The following is a 15281-nucleotide window of genomic DNA, read 5'->3' as shown; positions in this document are numbered from 1 at the left end:
ATAATACACCACCCCCCGATCCCTCCCCAAGACTTACGAAGATCCCTGGTGGTCCAGCGGAGTCCCGGCTTCCATTTACCATGCCCTCCGTGCCCTAGTTCGTGCCAGCGCAAGCCGCGCGCCAAAATGGTGCCGAATAGCCCGAACGACCATGTCACAGGGGCTTTCGGCGCTATTGGTCAGCCCCTGTCACATGGCCATCGGCGCCATCTTGTGCTCCTATCATGTGACAGGAGCTGACCAATGGCGCCGAAAGCCTCTGTGACATAGTATGGGCAAAGGCTATCGGCGCCATTTTGGTTACTGGCAGCCGAAAACGAAATCGCTTTCGGACCCTTGCTGGACCCCCAGGGATTGGGGGGGTCAGGAGGGGGCTCCTGACCCCCCCAAGGCTTGCCAATAATCCCTGGGGGTCCAGCAAGGGTCCGAAAGCGATTTCGTTTTCGGCTGCCAGTAACCAAAATGGCGCCGATAGCCTTTGCCCATACTATGTCACAGAGGCTTTCGGCGCCATTGGTCAGCTCCTGTCACATGATAGGAGCACAAGATGGCGCCGATGGCCATGTGACAGGGGCTGACCAATAGCGCCGAAAGCCCCTGTGACATGGTCGTTCGGGCTATTCGGCACCATTTTGGCGCGCGGCTTGCGCTGGCACGAACTAGGGCATGGAGGGCATGGAAAATGGAAGCCGGGACTCCGCTGGACCACCAGGGATCTTTGTAAGTCTTGGGGAGGGATCGGGATGGGGGGGGGGTTGTTATATATGTACGAAAATGCTTAAAATTGTTTTTAAATGCTTGGGGTGGTTTTTTTTTTTCGCTTCGTTACCGATTCGTTTTTCGGTCCGGTTTCGGGTTTCTCGTTTCGTTTTCGGGCAAACGAACCGAAAACGAAACGAGAAGACCCGAATTATACCACGAAGTATTCGAACCGAAAAACGACCCGGTAGAAAAAAACGAAGCACATCTCTAATCAGCTATTGTTGATGATGCCTTCAGCTGAAGCAGTTAGTCTACAAGAGAACCAGATGTCGTGCTTTTTCCCTGGCTGCTCCATCTCTCTGGAATGCCCTAACGTCTGAATTGCACAAATCTCAAGATTACTGCTGCTTTAGGGGAAAGCATTAAAGGCATGTTTGTTTAGGCTTGCTTTCACTTGAGATTTTATGTTTATTCTGTTTTAATGTTTTTAGCCTGTTTTAAATATATCATTTTGTAATGATATCGTTGTAATCCGCACTGAACAAAATTTGGTAATGGTGTGGAATATAAACCATTGTAAGTAAGTAAATAGAATTGTCAAGCCTATGGTTTACAATGTAAATTCTGTTCTTGTGTGTGCGCGTGAGCGTGTATGTTACTTGAACAGATGAAACTATCATTTATTCTTAGATCTGACTTCTTGCCATGGATTTTGGTTTCTTCTTGTATGCTTTCAGTGCTGATCTAATAAAGACATCAAATAAATAAAAAAAAATGCATATTAAAATTGACTTGCAGGCCCATGGGTGCAAAGCATCCACAGGTCCTGTAGGGGTGTGAAGGCCAAAAAATGTACATTCATTTTGTGGGGGTACAATTTTTTTTTTTTTAACCAAATTTCAGGTTATTGTTGGTTTTTGTTTTCACTTTTTATTTGTTTTGGGACATACTGAGGCTGTTTAGAGCAGCGTTTACTAACCTTTTCTAGTCCGAGGCACACCTATATTAACAGAAATGTTGTGTAGCACACCAGCCTCTATGGAGCAGGCGATGGGGACATGATGAGGACTCATATGACCATAATAAAAGTTAGGGAAGCATTATACTACATCCTGGGGCTTTTGCTGTAGCTGGGAAGAGGAAGCATGAATAATTACACACATGTTTCTCAGGAAGGAGTTCCCACGTGTTTAAGAGCCTCAGCTGGCGTCTCTTGTTTTGTGATGTGCTGAGAGCAGAGCTGAGGTGTGGGTCTGGATCTGGGCATCAGGCAGTGGTGACTTTTCCATGGCACACCTGATCAGGCCTGAAGGCACACCAGTGGCATACTGGTTGGGAAACACTGGTTTAGAGAACAAGTAGAACTTTTAGAGGACAAGTTATATCCAGCTGCAGGTAGGCCGGATAACTTGCCCATTAAACTCAGCAGGATAAACATCCCGCTGAATATACTTGTTAAAATTATCTAGCTATATATAGCCAGATAACTTTAACCCTGACTGGACATTAATTGAATATGGCCAGTTAGGCCTAAAGTTATCCAGTCTTCTGTGGCCACTTAACTCGCTAATTGCCCGGATATCTTCAGAGATACATGGGTAAGTAGCACATCTTAGGGAAAAAAAAACCCCCAACAAGTCGCAGGCCTCTTGATCCAATGCTCACTCTCCCACCACCACCACATTTATCTACTCCCCTCCCCCCCCCCTTGGCTGTCCCATCAAGCTTCCGAAAATCTTTAAAACTTGGAAAATTTAAACTTTCATAAGACGATTGCCACAAACCCAGGCCTCTCCCCCCCCCCCCCCCCACTAAAATAAAACACAACTTTAAAATGTTCCTCCTCTGCCTCCCCTCCATAGTCATCTCCTCTCCCCCAACCCTAGCTGAAACTCTCCCACCCACCCGTTACCTCGAAAAGTGGCCCCTCTTCTCTGCTGGGATCACTGCCCTCAGCTATCCTGGCCGCTTCCAGCGTAACTGAGGCTATTACCTATGTAACCCTGGACGTCTATTATTTAAGTGTTAAAGTACGCTTCCAGCATTATTACCTACGTAACTTGCATGGAAATTCCGGGAAATCCAGCAAAGGCAGGTGAGGTTCAAAACGACCCAAGTTTTTCATTATCTCTAGCACTAGCCTTGAACGATGAGGGTTTCTCGACGTCCCTTGCCATTGGGAAGACATTGACTGGGCACTCTCTCTAACTATCGTCTGCTCTTCCCAGAGGTGCTCTCAAAACTATCAGTACCATCTACTTTCCCACCTTCTCATTGGAGGATAAGTCGCACTAGGGTTGCTAACTTTCAACTGTGAAAATTCTGAACCCTTGGACACGCGGAGTAAAATTTTTGCCTGTCTTTCCACATGACTATTTTAAACTTGTATTTGCCTTATTACTAGAAAACTGCACGTAGCGAGGTACAACCAAATGATCTCAAATAAAAAAAAAATACAAACAAGATTCCATTCAAACAGTCAGGAAAATTACAATTGCTTAATAACTGCCAACTCCACCATTAGGAAAACATGCACTTGGTTTGAAGAAGAATCACATATACTTATTTATTAGGTCACACAAACTTTCTAAAAACTCATTAAACCTATTTTGCCCCATTTCTGTTGCTAATCCTTTGAGACAGTGATCAGTCTCATAGTAAGATACAGGTGATGGCCCAAACTGGTCTATCCAGCCTAACCCAGTTGAGATTCCTCTGCTATGGGTAGATGAGCATAGAAATAGCCACATTTAATCCAACTGCAACTTCCCCCCATTATTATTATTATTTTTTTTATATGCTATAACACCTATTTACCCATCACTACCATCCTAGGGCTGGTGCAAGGATAACAGGTTCCCTAGACAAAGGTTACAGCCATGTGTGACCTCTCTCCACACACAATTAAAAGTTATGCAGTTTTAACAGATTGTACATGGAAAAGTATAGTCTTCTGAAGTAAAACTATGACTTACAACATATATATTATATTTACATGTACTATGGTGCCAGACAGAAAACCCTACAAGAGAGACACTTTGAACCCCTATGGTATTAGGGCCTATTTAACACATGTTGGGTGTGGGCCTGGCTGTCAGAAAGCCATGAGTAAACTGAATTACAATTACAATATAGTTAAACCTCCTATACCAAGACAGCAATAATTGCCTGCACACAAACAGTAAAAACCCTATGTAAGAAAAGGCATCACAGCAAATATTACACAAGGTCCTAAAACACCTATATACCTCCTGTTAGGAAAATAAAACAAACCAAGCTGCTATAGATCCCTACACAGAAACTTCACGGTAGCAGAATACCTCACCTTACCTCGGTCATAGATGCAGAATACAAACAGACCCACACCAAAAATGGAGAAAAGCAACCATAAAGTGTAAATAGAAATGCACAGTTGAAACTGCAGCAAGCTAGATTCTGTATATGGTACAAGAATGGAAAAACAAATCACCACCATTCCTCACAAAATACATAAATCCAAGAAATATAAATCATAATAGAAAAACCATAGTAATAAACAGAATAAATATTTCAAAACAGCTGACAAATAACATCCAAAACTTAACATTAATATTTAAAATGTTACCAAACACCAATAAAATATTCCAAAACATCAGACACGTCAAATGAAGTGTAATAATTAAACAAACAGTGATACCAATATCCCCCACTCTCCATGCTTGGGTATTTTTAATGTCATCACCCTGAGATTGTCATAGATTAGTTGGCGAGAGGAAAGGTGCATACTTTATTCTCTCTCTCTCATATACCCACACTCCCTAACAAACATGTTCCTTCGTTCTCTCCCTCACACATATACACAAACATTTTTAGTCTCATGCACACTCCCTTTCTCTCACACACATATTCACTGGCTCTCTCTCTCACACACGCACACAAACTCTCTCATTCACTGGCTCTCACCCCCTCATACAGATCTCTCACACTCATTGGTTCTCTCCCCCTCAGACACACATTCACAGGCTCTTTCACACTCACTGGCACAGGTTGATAGACTGAGTTCACTTCAGTTGCTTAGCAAGCACAGTTAGCAGCTTGCTAGTGGCACAAACACTCTTTTTCTAGAGTTATCCCTCACAGTGTGTGCAAAAATGTCTGTCATACATACACACACACTTATGTACAGTGTGTGTGCGTGCATTGCTGACTGACTTACACACAAAAGTAAAAAAAAAATAAACCGAAAATACTAGCAAGGCTGTGCTTCTCTTCACTGCAACCTACATGCAGATAAGCAGGGCAATGCACTGTACAGACTGACAAACATTCTGCTGTTCACTGCTTCTGTCTCCACTACCCTACCCCTCGTGAACAGAGAGAAATCAATGCCTTTGACTCTTTCTGACCATGAGAACACAGTGAAGAAAAAGCCGTCTGCTGTAGAAGGTGAGGGTATTGGTGCTGTAGAAGGTGAGGGAGTTATTTAACCAGTGCATATCTGGGTTGTGTAAGGTTTTGTGTATTATGGTGAGGCTTTTGTAATGTATGCAATGTTGGATTGGGAGAACATATTAGGCATGCCAGAGTGGAATGATGAAATGAGAAATGTCTTCAAAAAATTGGAAGACTGGTAAGGGGGGTTAGGAAAAGTACTTCAACTGAAAAAAAAAAAAAAGCAAAACTATGCAATTGGGATAAAGAAATCCCAGAACCAAATACCGTCTGGGAGGAGAACATTTAGAAGTCACCACTCAGGAAAGAGACCTGGAGGTCATCATCTCTGCTGACCTCCCATGTAGGCTGGCAGTGTGACCAAGCAGTTGGGAAGGCTAACGATATGCTTGAAGGCATAAAGGATCACAAGCAGAAAGAGGAAAGGAACTTTACTTTAGAAAGCTGGTGTGGCCCCGTTTGGAGCATCCAAAAAAAAAAAAAAGGAAAGTAATCAGGTACAGACAATTTAAAGAAGGGTGACCAAAACAGTGCATGGCCTCTACTATTAGGCTTCTCAGTCAAGAGTGGGGTAGATATGCAAAAGAGTTTCCCTGGCTAAGTTTTAGACTTAACTGGAAAAAACCTTGAGATTTACATTTCTCCCAGCCCCTGAAAAGTTTTTAATCAGGTACGTCATTACCTGATAAAAAAAAAAAAAAAAAAAAGAAAAAAAAAAAGAGGGTAGGTGGGTGCATTATGGGGACATGGCTTAAATCTACCTGTCTAGTATTGACATTCACTGCTAGCCAGGAAAAATTATCCAGCTAACTCGGGACAAAATATTTGCAGGCATAACATTATCTGGATAACATTTAACAAATTATAAGTAGTGAGTAAGCAGTGGCCAATCCCTTTCCTCATGCCCTCCTCCCGCCCCGCCAAGATGAATAAAATATTTTAACGGGGCCAGCAGATCCCTTCCGCCAGCCTCCCCAATATGAATAAAAGATTTTAGCGGTGCTGGCGCTCCCGTCTCCCCGAGATGGCCTTTAACTTGTGGCGTCACCAGGGTCCTCCCGCCTGCTCCTGAAGAAGAATTCATACTTTTAGCTTGGCTGGAGCGCTTGATTCTGCCGTCCCGCTCCCCCGCCACACATTTCCTATCCACCACCGGCGAGAGGAGGTACGAGCCTCTCTGGGCTTTTTCAGCGTCAGGGACTCAGGCACCTGGGGGTAGTTGGAAGTCACAGACAGCGCCACTTCAAGTTAAAGGTCATCTTAGATACTGGGGAGGGGCAGACATCTGCCAGCCCTGTTACAATTTTCAATCATTTTGGGACTGGGGGAGGGACCACTCAGCCGCTGCTGGGCACTATTTTGTTTTTATTAATTTATTTATTAAGCGACATTCAGTAAGTCGGAGAGTGGCAAAGTGACAGGGAGAACTCTATCCAGGCAGGCGACTTGTCCCACTGAACATTTCACTAAAACTATCTGGGTAACATTATCCAGTAACTTAATTGCTTGCTGGCTTACTGAATAACATTAACCCGAGTATATTTTCCTGCTTTACCCACTAATAAATAAAATCCAGCCACAACGCTCGGAATGATGTGTCTGGCCCTTGCAATCAGGAACTATGTGATACCCAGTAAGAATTACATAAAAATGGACCGTGGACAGAGGGGGCAGATAAGTACGTTCTTTACGAAAATTAGAGGCACCAATAAAAAAAGTTTTTACCTAGCGTTACTTCAGACTGCATCGGCATGGAAAGGGCAGGGTGTTTCACTTCACAGCTGATCAATGCATCATTGTCCACTTGTGGATTAAGGGTCCAGGTCAGCATAGCCCTCACCTCTACTGTGCCATCACTCATTGGAAGAGTTGCCTGGTGGAAGAAATAGATGGGGTCCGTGCTGTGGACCCACCTCGGGAACTCCCGACTGACCACAGTCTCTGGGATCTCCTCCGTGGTTGGGCTTGATGCTAGTCCTTTGCCAGCAGCGAGACTCCACATAGGATCCTCTGTTGAAGAGCTGTGCCCTCTCCCCTCCGTGCCTAGGAGGGAGAGGGACTTTTGCATCTTAGTATCGTCCATGTCCCGGGTCCGCAGATTCCGATAAGCCTGAGTATCTTTCAGCCCTGCTGCAGCTGCTGGTGGTTCCACCATTGGAATCACTTCAATTAACTCTCCATCTCTTTTAAAGTACACCTGGAAAGATAAATACAGAGACATCTATCATCGTTTATCTGAAAACAGAGCAGGTGGAAGAATAGTAGATTAAATAGAGTGGAGTGGGTCCGGTGATGGACCAGTTATGGAAATCTATGTACTCATTTATATGAATCAGTAGAGGAGGAAGGGAAAGTCGACTTGCCTAAAATGGTAGCACAGCATGGTCAAGCTCTTGAGGTCAACCAACATGAATAAACAAGGCTTTGATACATTCTTAGATATACCTGGGAACGGAGGCGAGATTTCTAACATAGGAATTGATATAATAAAATGTTCTAGGCTTAGTACACTATTTTACTTGGGTTCAGCATACATTTTTTTGTACCAACCTATGTTTGCATGGTAAGTAATTTGAGTGTACAAAAATGTGCGCTACACAAGAAGTACAACAAGCGAGAGACTTTCAGCGCATGCTCCATGTAAATGCCTGGTAATGATCTGCATATGGAATCATTTCAATGCAGCAAAGTGTGTTAAAATACAACACATTTTTTGCTTCACTTTTAGCTTTGATTTTTTACTTCACCACTTGAAGTGAAGTAAACTTTTAACTTCCATTTAGTTCTAGCAGCAGTAAATGGAAGTTAAAAAAAAAAATCATCCAACCACAGACTTGGGTTCCCCAAGTTAGGGACCCATGCACACAGAATCCCCAACTTGGAGACCCCAGACCCAGGACCCCCAGGGCACTAGGGCTCTGAGTCAGGGACACCCATGCCCTGAATATCCAAGTTTGGAGCCCCTGCATCCTAGATGCAATAATCCAAGCCCCTTCACCCCTGGGAAGCCCGACATTGGGTCCCCACGCCCAGGAGACATGAGACAAGGGCTCCTGCACCCTGGAAGCATGAAGCCAGGACTGCTGCACCTGGGAGACCCGAGTCCAGAACATCTGCGCCTGGGAGACCCGAGTCCAGAACATCTGCGCCTGGGAGACCCGAGTCCAGAACATCTGCGCCTGGGAGACCCGAGTCCAGAACATCTGCGCCTGGGAAGCCTGAGTCCAGAACATCTGCGCCTGGGAAGCCTGAGTCCAGAACATCTGCGCCTGGGAGACCTGAGTCCAGAACATCTGCGCCTGGGAGACCTGAGTCCAGAACATCTGCGCCTGGGAGACCTGAGTCCAGAACATCTGCGCCTGGGAAGCCTGAGTCCAGAACATCTGCGCCTGGGAGACCTGAGTCCAGAACATCTGCGCCTGGGAGACCTGAGTCCAGAACATCTGCGCCTGGGAGACCCGAGTCCAGAACATCTGCACCTGGGAGACCCGAGTCCAGAACATCTGCGCCTGGGAAGCCTGAGTCCAGAACATCTGCACCTGGGAGACCTGAGTCCAGAACATCTGCACCTGGGAGACCTGAGTTCAGAACATCTGCACCTGGGAGACCTGAGTCCAGAACATCTGCACCTGGGAAGCCTGAGTCCAGAACATCTGCACCTGGGAAGCCTGAGTCCAGAACCCCTGCACCTGGAAATTCTGGGATCCCAAACTAGGGGCCCTCCACACCCAGGAAACCGTTGTTCAGAACATTCATGCATCGCCAAGTCAATTGTTTATTACTTATTTTATTTTTATTTTTTTTATTAGAATTTTGTTTTTTGATGCAGTAATTTACAGATATAATTATTAGCCTGTTTTAACGTTTCACCATTGATTTGATGTATAACGTAGTTAATACCTGTCTTTTAAAGCTTTTATTTTGTTTTACTGATCTTATGTTTAATATCATGGATATTTGTAAACCGTTGTGATGGAACCCCTCTAAATGACGGTATATAAAATTTTATAAATAAATAAATTATAGATAAATGCCTTCTAACCCACCCCCCTACCATGGCCTCCTCACCCACTAACAAAACCCCTACTCCAGCCTTACCTCACATTCTGATCCCAACCCCTAACACCCCCCTCCCAATCAATGTAAACCCTACTACTCTAATCCCACCACCCACTCCCATTCACCTACTTCATACCCACCTCAAGTTTGAAGCCCACCCCAGTCTAGACACCTTACAGCCCCTCCCTAACCTTTACTTACCGGTAGCATGGCCATTTTTAAAATCACACAAGTTTTGCTGAAGTCGGTATCTTCAGCTGAACCGGCACCATTTTTAAAATGGCCACTGGGGAGTAGAAAAAGGAGCAGTGCTACAGGATAGGTAACTACGGGGGGGGGGGGGGGCTTCAGTGAGGTTGGTTGTGGTGATTATTGGTGGGAGGGTTAGTGAGTGGGGGGTACATGAATGGGAGTATGAGTAGTGTGGTTGGTGGGTGAGGGGTAGATAATAGGGGGGACAAGTGGGGTGGTTTAGTAAGTGGGGGTGGGGAGCTTACTGAGTGACGGGGCTAGAGCAGGTATTTGTGAGGCTTACTGGCCCCAAGACTGAAGGTCTCTGACCTGGAGGCTCTTAACTTGGACTAGACCAGAAAGCCTCCAATTTTTATTTATTTTTATGCATTAATTGCTCTTTTTTGATTTCCCGCCTTTCTATTCCAGGAACCTCAAGGCAAGTAACATAAGATGAAGAAACACCGTTAAAACTTAATTTTGCTTCAGTTTTTAACTTAAATGGCTAGAGGTGAAAGTTAACTATGTTTTTAGCGGACCATTTTACTTTACTTCCAATGTCAATACGCATTTTAGCTATTATGCACTCTTCATCTCAGTGCCTTATTACAAGGGAAGTAATCAGCACTAACATATTAGCACCAAATCTTGTCATGGTCTTATTACATTAGTTCCATGGTCTGCAAAGCTAACAACTACGCTTTCCAGCACAGGGAAAGGAGCAGAATCCTGCAGAAGTCAAGCTTGTAGGGCAGGTATTCCTAGCAGAGTGGCAGGGTGTGAAACGGGTTGTGCAGGTAAAAAAATAAAAGTAATGACTGCAGATAAAACTGGGAAGGCAGTCAAGCTTATACAGCTGTCAACTGGAAGATATTTAAAAACCTTAGATTTAAACATACCCACTCTTAAAAAGCTTTAAAAACTTTAACAATAAAAAAATAAGAAGTAGCTAGGAGTCCAGGAGTGCGATATGTTTGGCTATAGTAAGTATATTATCTTCCAGGTGGTTCTCTAGTTGTGGTAAAACGGCTCTTCTAGAACTTTTGAGATGAAAGGTAGGCTGGAGAGACTGGTTGGTAACTGTCCCAGTCATCCCTTCTTCCAGATTTTTTTTTTTTTTTTTAAGACAGTTTAATCACAGCTTGTTTTGCTGTATCGGGGACCAATCCTTCTGCTAGCGAGTGGTTTATTGTTTTGAATATCGGGGTTATTATGCTATTTACAGTTTTCAGTATGCTAGTGGGGCTAGGGTCTAGTGGGTGGGAAGCAGGTTTCATTTCAGTGATGATTTGGCTTTAGAGACTTAGGTCAAAATTGGGGTTTTTTTTTTTGGTATTTTCTTTACTAATCCCACTTTTTAAAACTTTTTTTTTTTTTTTAGACACCATTATTTCTCTTCGCTCCATTTCTCCCTCTCTACAGTTACAGTTCTCTCACGGCTGCTGCTTCTGCCGCTGACAGACTTGCTTTGCAGAATTCCTCTCGCCACTGAAAGTTCTAGTAACTTACAGAAATGGGATTTGTTTCACAGACAGTCTTTAGGGCTCTTTCAAAAAAATGGCTGGTCCAGCCCAAATTCCCTGACCTGAGCTTGATTTAGTCAGACTTAAAAAACACTTGGTCCCAATCTCTGTCACAAACAGTGAAGCGGCCAAATCTCTGTCAATATTCCATAGTCAGTTTAATTTTTTTTTTTTAGATATAGGATTGTTATACAAGTTCTTTAAACTATAACTTTGTTTTGTCTTAGTCATTTTCACTCAAAATCTGAAAAGGGCAGAAAATTTATTTCCTGTAAATCTGCCCAATATAAATTATTTAATACTAGCCTTACTTTCAGGAACCAGTTTTTTTAGGTTTGTTTTTTTTTTAAAATTAAAGAACAATGATCATTCATTTTGTTCACTTACGGTGTATATATATATATATATATATATATATATATATATATATATATATATATATATATATATATATAAAAATACACATACACACACACACATATAAAAAGTTTGGGGTGTTTTTTTTCACAAATGCCTTTTGGCAAACAAAGGTGAAGCAGAGCAACAACACTTTTTTTTTTTTTACAACAAAAACCTGTTATCCTTTCTCTGCTCTCTGCCTTAGCCCAGAACTTTAACTGCCTCATTGTAACAGTCTCACTCTTTGTCAGCTCTCTCGTTGCCTAGTAACAGCACAAGCCATTTCTTTTTTTTTTTTTTTTTTTAATTTAGAGAGGATACAGCAACATTCTATTCTTTTAAAAGGAACAGCATGCAGCCGCAAACTATAGCAAAATCTACATTTTAATCACTTGTTACATTTGTTCCAACAAAAAAAAAAGTCAACCACAACATTTCTTTTAATTTCTCTAGCTTCTCCAAGAATCTTTCTACATTACTCAATCAGAACCTCTTTCAACCTTACCACCTATACGCAAACAATTATATTTTTTTCAATCACATCATTAATACTGAAACATTCCTCTGATTTAGGATTCATATAAAAAGAAGAGTATTCTCCAGAACATTTTCTTTCTGGATAGTTTACATAAACACCTTCTCGCTCTAATATTCTTACTTAACATAATAACATTCTCTCAAATACGGTGTCATCTTCCCTTTGTCTTCTCTGTTAGAAACTCGTGTTAGACTCTCAGGATTTTGGTACTCATCTAAAGTCTCCATTTCTATTATATTACCTGGAGACTCATCCCCCACATTTTCAACAATTTGAGAGGATATATTATCTAGTATTACCAACCAAATTATTTCTGGTTCAGAGTTTTCCGTCTTATCCTCTACCTCATTTTTCACTACTGGACATCTCTGATTGCTCAGGATTTTCTTCTACTTCCCAAGGAATCAAATGGATCTGGTCTCTATTTAAGCCCTTTACATCTCCTGCTCTATTTTCTAATCTAAAAGTGATATTTTCTGTTCCATAAGTTTGGTCACTTTATATGGTGTATGGGTCCACACATCTTGAATCTTGTGTCTGCCGTTGAAATATTATTGCCAAGTGAGCATTCAATCACCAATCTCAATTAATAGACCTCAGACCTTTTTATCAAAAAAGGCTTTCTCTCTCATCATAGCCCTCCCCAATTCCTTACTGACAACGTCCCTGGCTTCTCTTTTCTCTGTTGTTCAATAATCCAGTTTTCTAATATGTTTGGCTGATCATCATCTTAAGTTGGATAAAAATTGTTTAGAGGAAGTAGGATTTTCTACCCTAAAAGCAAATATGCAGGTGTATATCCTGTTGAACTATGAAGAAGTTTATTATAATTTTGGAGGATCTCTGAAAGATATTTTGACTTTTTTTTTTTTTTTTTTAATTCTTACAATATTTTCAGCAGGTTCAGCATTGTTCTATTAAATGATCCACATCTTCCATTTCTCTGCAGATGGTATGGAGAGGCTCTTGATTTCTTTATTTCATACATTTTACACAATTACTCGATTATTGATGGTTCAAAACTTCTTCCTTGATCTGTGTATATTTTCTTAAGGCAGCCATATTTGGTAACCCAGTTCTGGATCAACATTTTAGCTGTAGTTGTTGATGTCTGATTCTTGTTTGGAACTCTAGCTGTATATCTTGTAAACATATCTGTCATGATCAAGACATTTTTCAAACCCCCTTTTCATCTTTTTCTAATAAGGTGTAATCTAGAGCAACAACCTCTCTATTGCATCTGACGAAGTGGACTTTGTCCTCGAAAGCTCATGCCTCAATAAATAGTCTCTACACCAGTGATAGCAAAATCCAATGCTCGAGTGCCACAATCAGGCCAGGTTTTCAGGATATCCACAATGAATATGCATGAGAAAGATTTGCATGTACTGCCTCCGTTGTTTGCAAATTTATCTCATGCTTATTCATTGTGGATATCCTGAAACCCTGGCCTATTTGTGGCACTCGAGGACTGGAGTTCGCCATCACTGCTCTACACCATAATGATCAGATTTATTATGTTGTCGTTCTAAGCTCTCTCCAACCAAAATCTCGGGAATAATACAAACTTCCCATCTCTAAGATCGTCTATGCTTTTACAGAGACTGTTTTGTAAGATTAACCTGTTCTTTTGCTTCCATAATTTCTTAGCCTCAATAGACTAGACTTGCTCTGGTTTAGGATTACCAGATAACATCGCCTCTATCACATGACTAATATCCTGATCCCCTCTTTGTAATTGTTTAATATTATTTGCTGATTAGTGCTGGATTTCTTCTAAACCATGTTTAATAACCTTTACTATTGCACTTATGGGTGGGCTCCTGTGGCACAATGTATTTTCTCTGCTGGGAGTATTAGATAATCCTTATCTGTGTCATCTATCTCAATTTCAACTCTCTCGCAAAGTCATGAAAACAAATTAGTATTTCTATCAAGTTTATACCAGGTTTATAAACTATGTCAAAACATGAACTCTGTTATTTGATCCAACCTTTATGCTGTACTTTTGTTTTTGTCTGTAAATAAAGACGGTAACTTTTAAACAGGCGTGCAAGCGCTTGTGCATGCATTTTCTAGATTGCGTCCATTTGATAACTTAGCGCCTATATGCGCGCATGTTATAAAAAAAAAGCCTGGTCGTGTGTACAATTTTAAAATGAATGGACACATATGCACGCAAATGCCGCTTCTACTGCGTATGTGGGGGGATTTTATAAGGGATGCATGCTGATGGCATTCACCATTTCCCAGTTCATTCCCAGTTAAGGGATAGAACTTCCAAACCCCCTCTAATTTAATAGCCACCTTTCCTCCATGTGAGCCCCAACCCTTAAAACCCCGCTGACTAGCCTAGATTTTTTTTTTTAATTATTACTTACACGCCATCCATAGCAGTGGTAAACGCGCACCTGTGAGTGTAACTATTTATGCGCACATCTCTTGGCCTTCCCCCAAGACGCCCTTGCCCCCTTTTTTTTTTTTTTTTTTTTAAGAACAGTTTCACTTATGTGCGCAGCAGGAGATACCTGTGTCCATGGGCGGCTTATAAAATCTGCTCGGCACGAGTGAGCCCAACCTATTTGCGTGTCTCCCGTTTTTGGCGCATGTTGGGCTTTTATAATTCACTTTAAAGCCTTTTCTTTGTTTGGAACCATCCAGAATTTGTCCTCATTTTTGTATTCCTGGCAGTTTCACAACTCGTGGCTCCATGTGATCAGACCCATAGGTGACCGCATGGCCACCTAGAAGTAATGGGCCCCGCTATCCACTGGCAACCTCTGATTCTGTGGCATGTACAAGAAAATTAGCGCCTCTCCTATGCCCATTCCCACCATTTTTGCCAACAGTGGTGTAGGATCGAACTGATGACAGACTCTGCACACGATGTCAGTCCTGAGGAAGCAAACTTCTCTGGATCACTGCTCTCCTTTAATCTTTTAAAAATGCATTTGCATCTTCTGGAGAGTAGAATGAGTATCACTCACGCTTCACATTTATTTTTAATCTTGCTGGACAGTTCAGCCAAAACCAACAGCCTTTTAATCTCCATATATGCATTTTTTTTTTTTATACAACACGTCTTTCCAGTTCATCTATTATGAGGCCCAGGTGATCAAAATTGCCATTAGCTTCAGCCACTGAGTTTTTGATAGTCTGTAAATCTTTATTAAATTCCTCTCTTATCACACGCAATTCAAGCAGAATATGTTCGTTCGGAGTGTAGGCCTTCTCATTTACATATGCTGCAGTTGGCGCCGTATAATCAGGCGCGTTCTGGCTTGTTCAACCTGTGTATCCCCCCGCTTCTTTTAAAAAACTATATAATCTGTCATTTTCTTGCAAAACTGGTACTTCTGGTTCCCATCATCTCTACAAGTTTTCTATAACTGAACTTC

The 15281-nt window shown here is 42.0% G+C and overlaps 1 protein-coding gene across 4 annotated transcripts in view; it reads right to left on the bottom strand.

Moving 5' to 3' along the window:
- Positions 1-15281, bottom strand: part of IGSF21 (immunoglobin superfamily member 21) — a 716438-nt gene that overhangs the window by 99319 nt on the left and 601838 nt on the right. For all 4 annotated transcript variants that reach the window (XM_029579027.1, XM_029579029.1, XM_029579028.1 and 1 more), the window contains one exon: positions 6859-7330. In XM_029579027.1, the coding sequence (XP_029434887.1) occupies positions 6859-7330 (472 nt within the window). The remainder of the gene's footprint in view (positions 1-6858; positions 7331-15281) is intronic.

This window comes from Rhinatrema bivittatum, chromosome 15, assembly GCF_901001135.1.
Source record: "Rhinatrema bivittatum chromosome 15, aRhiBiv1.1, whole genome shotgun sequence".
NCBI lineage: Eukaryota > Metazoa > Chordata > Amphibia > Gymnophiona > Rhinatrematidae > Rhinatrema > Rhinatrema bivittatum.
Note: the sequence above shows the minus strand (reverse complement) of the source record. Positions and strands in the feature narration are given on the sequence as shown.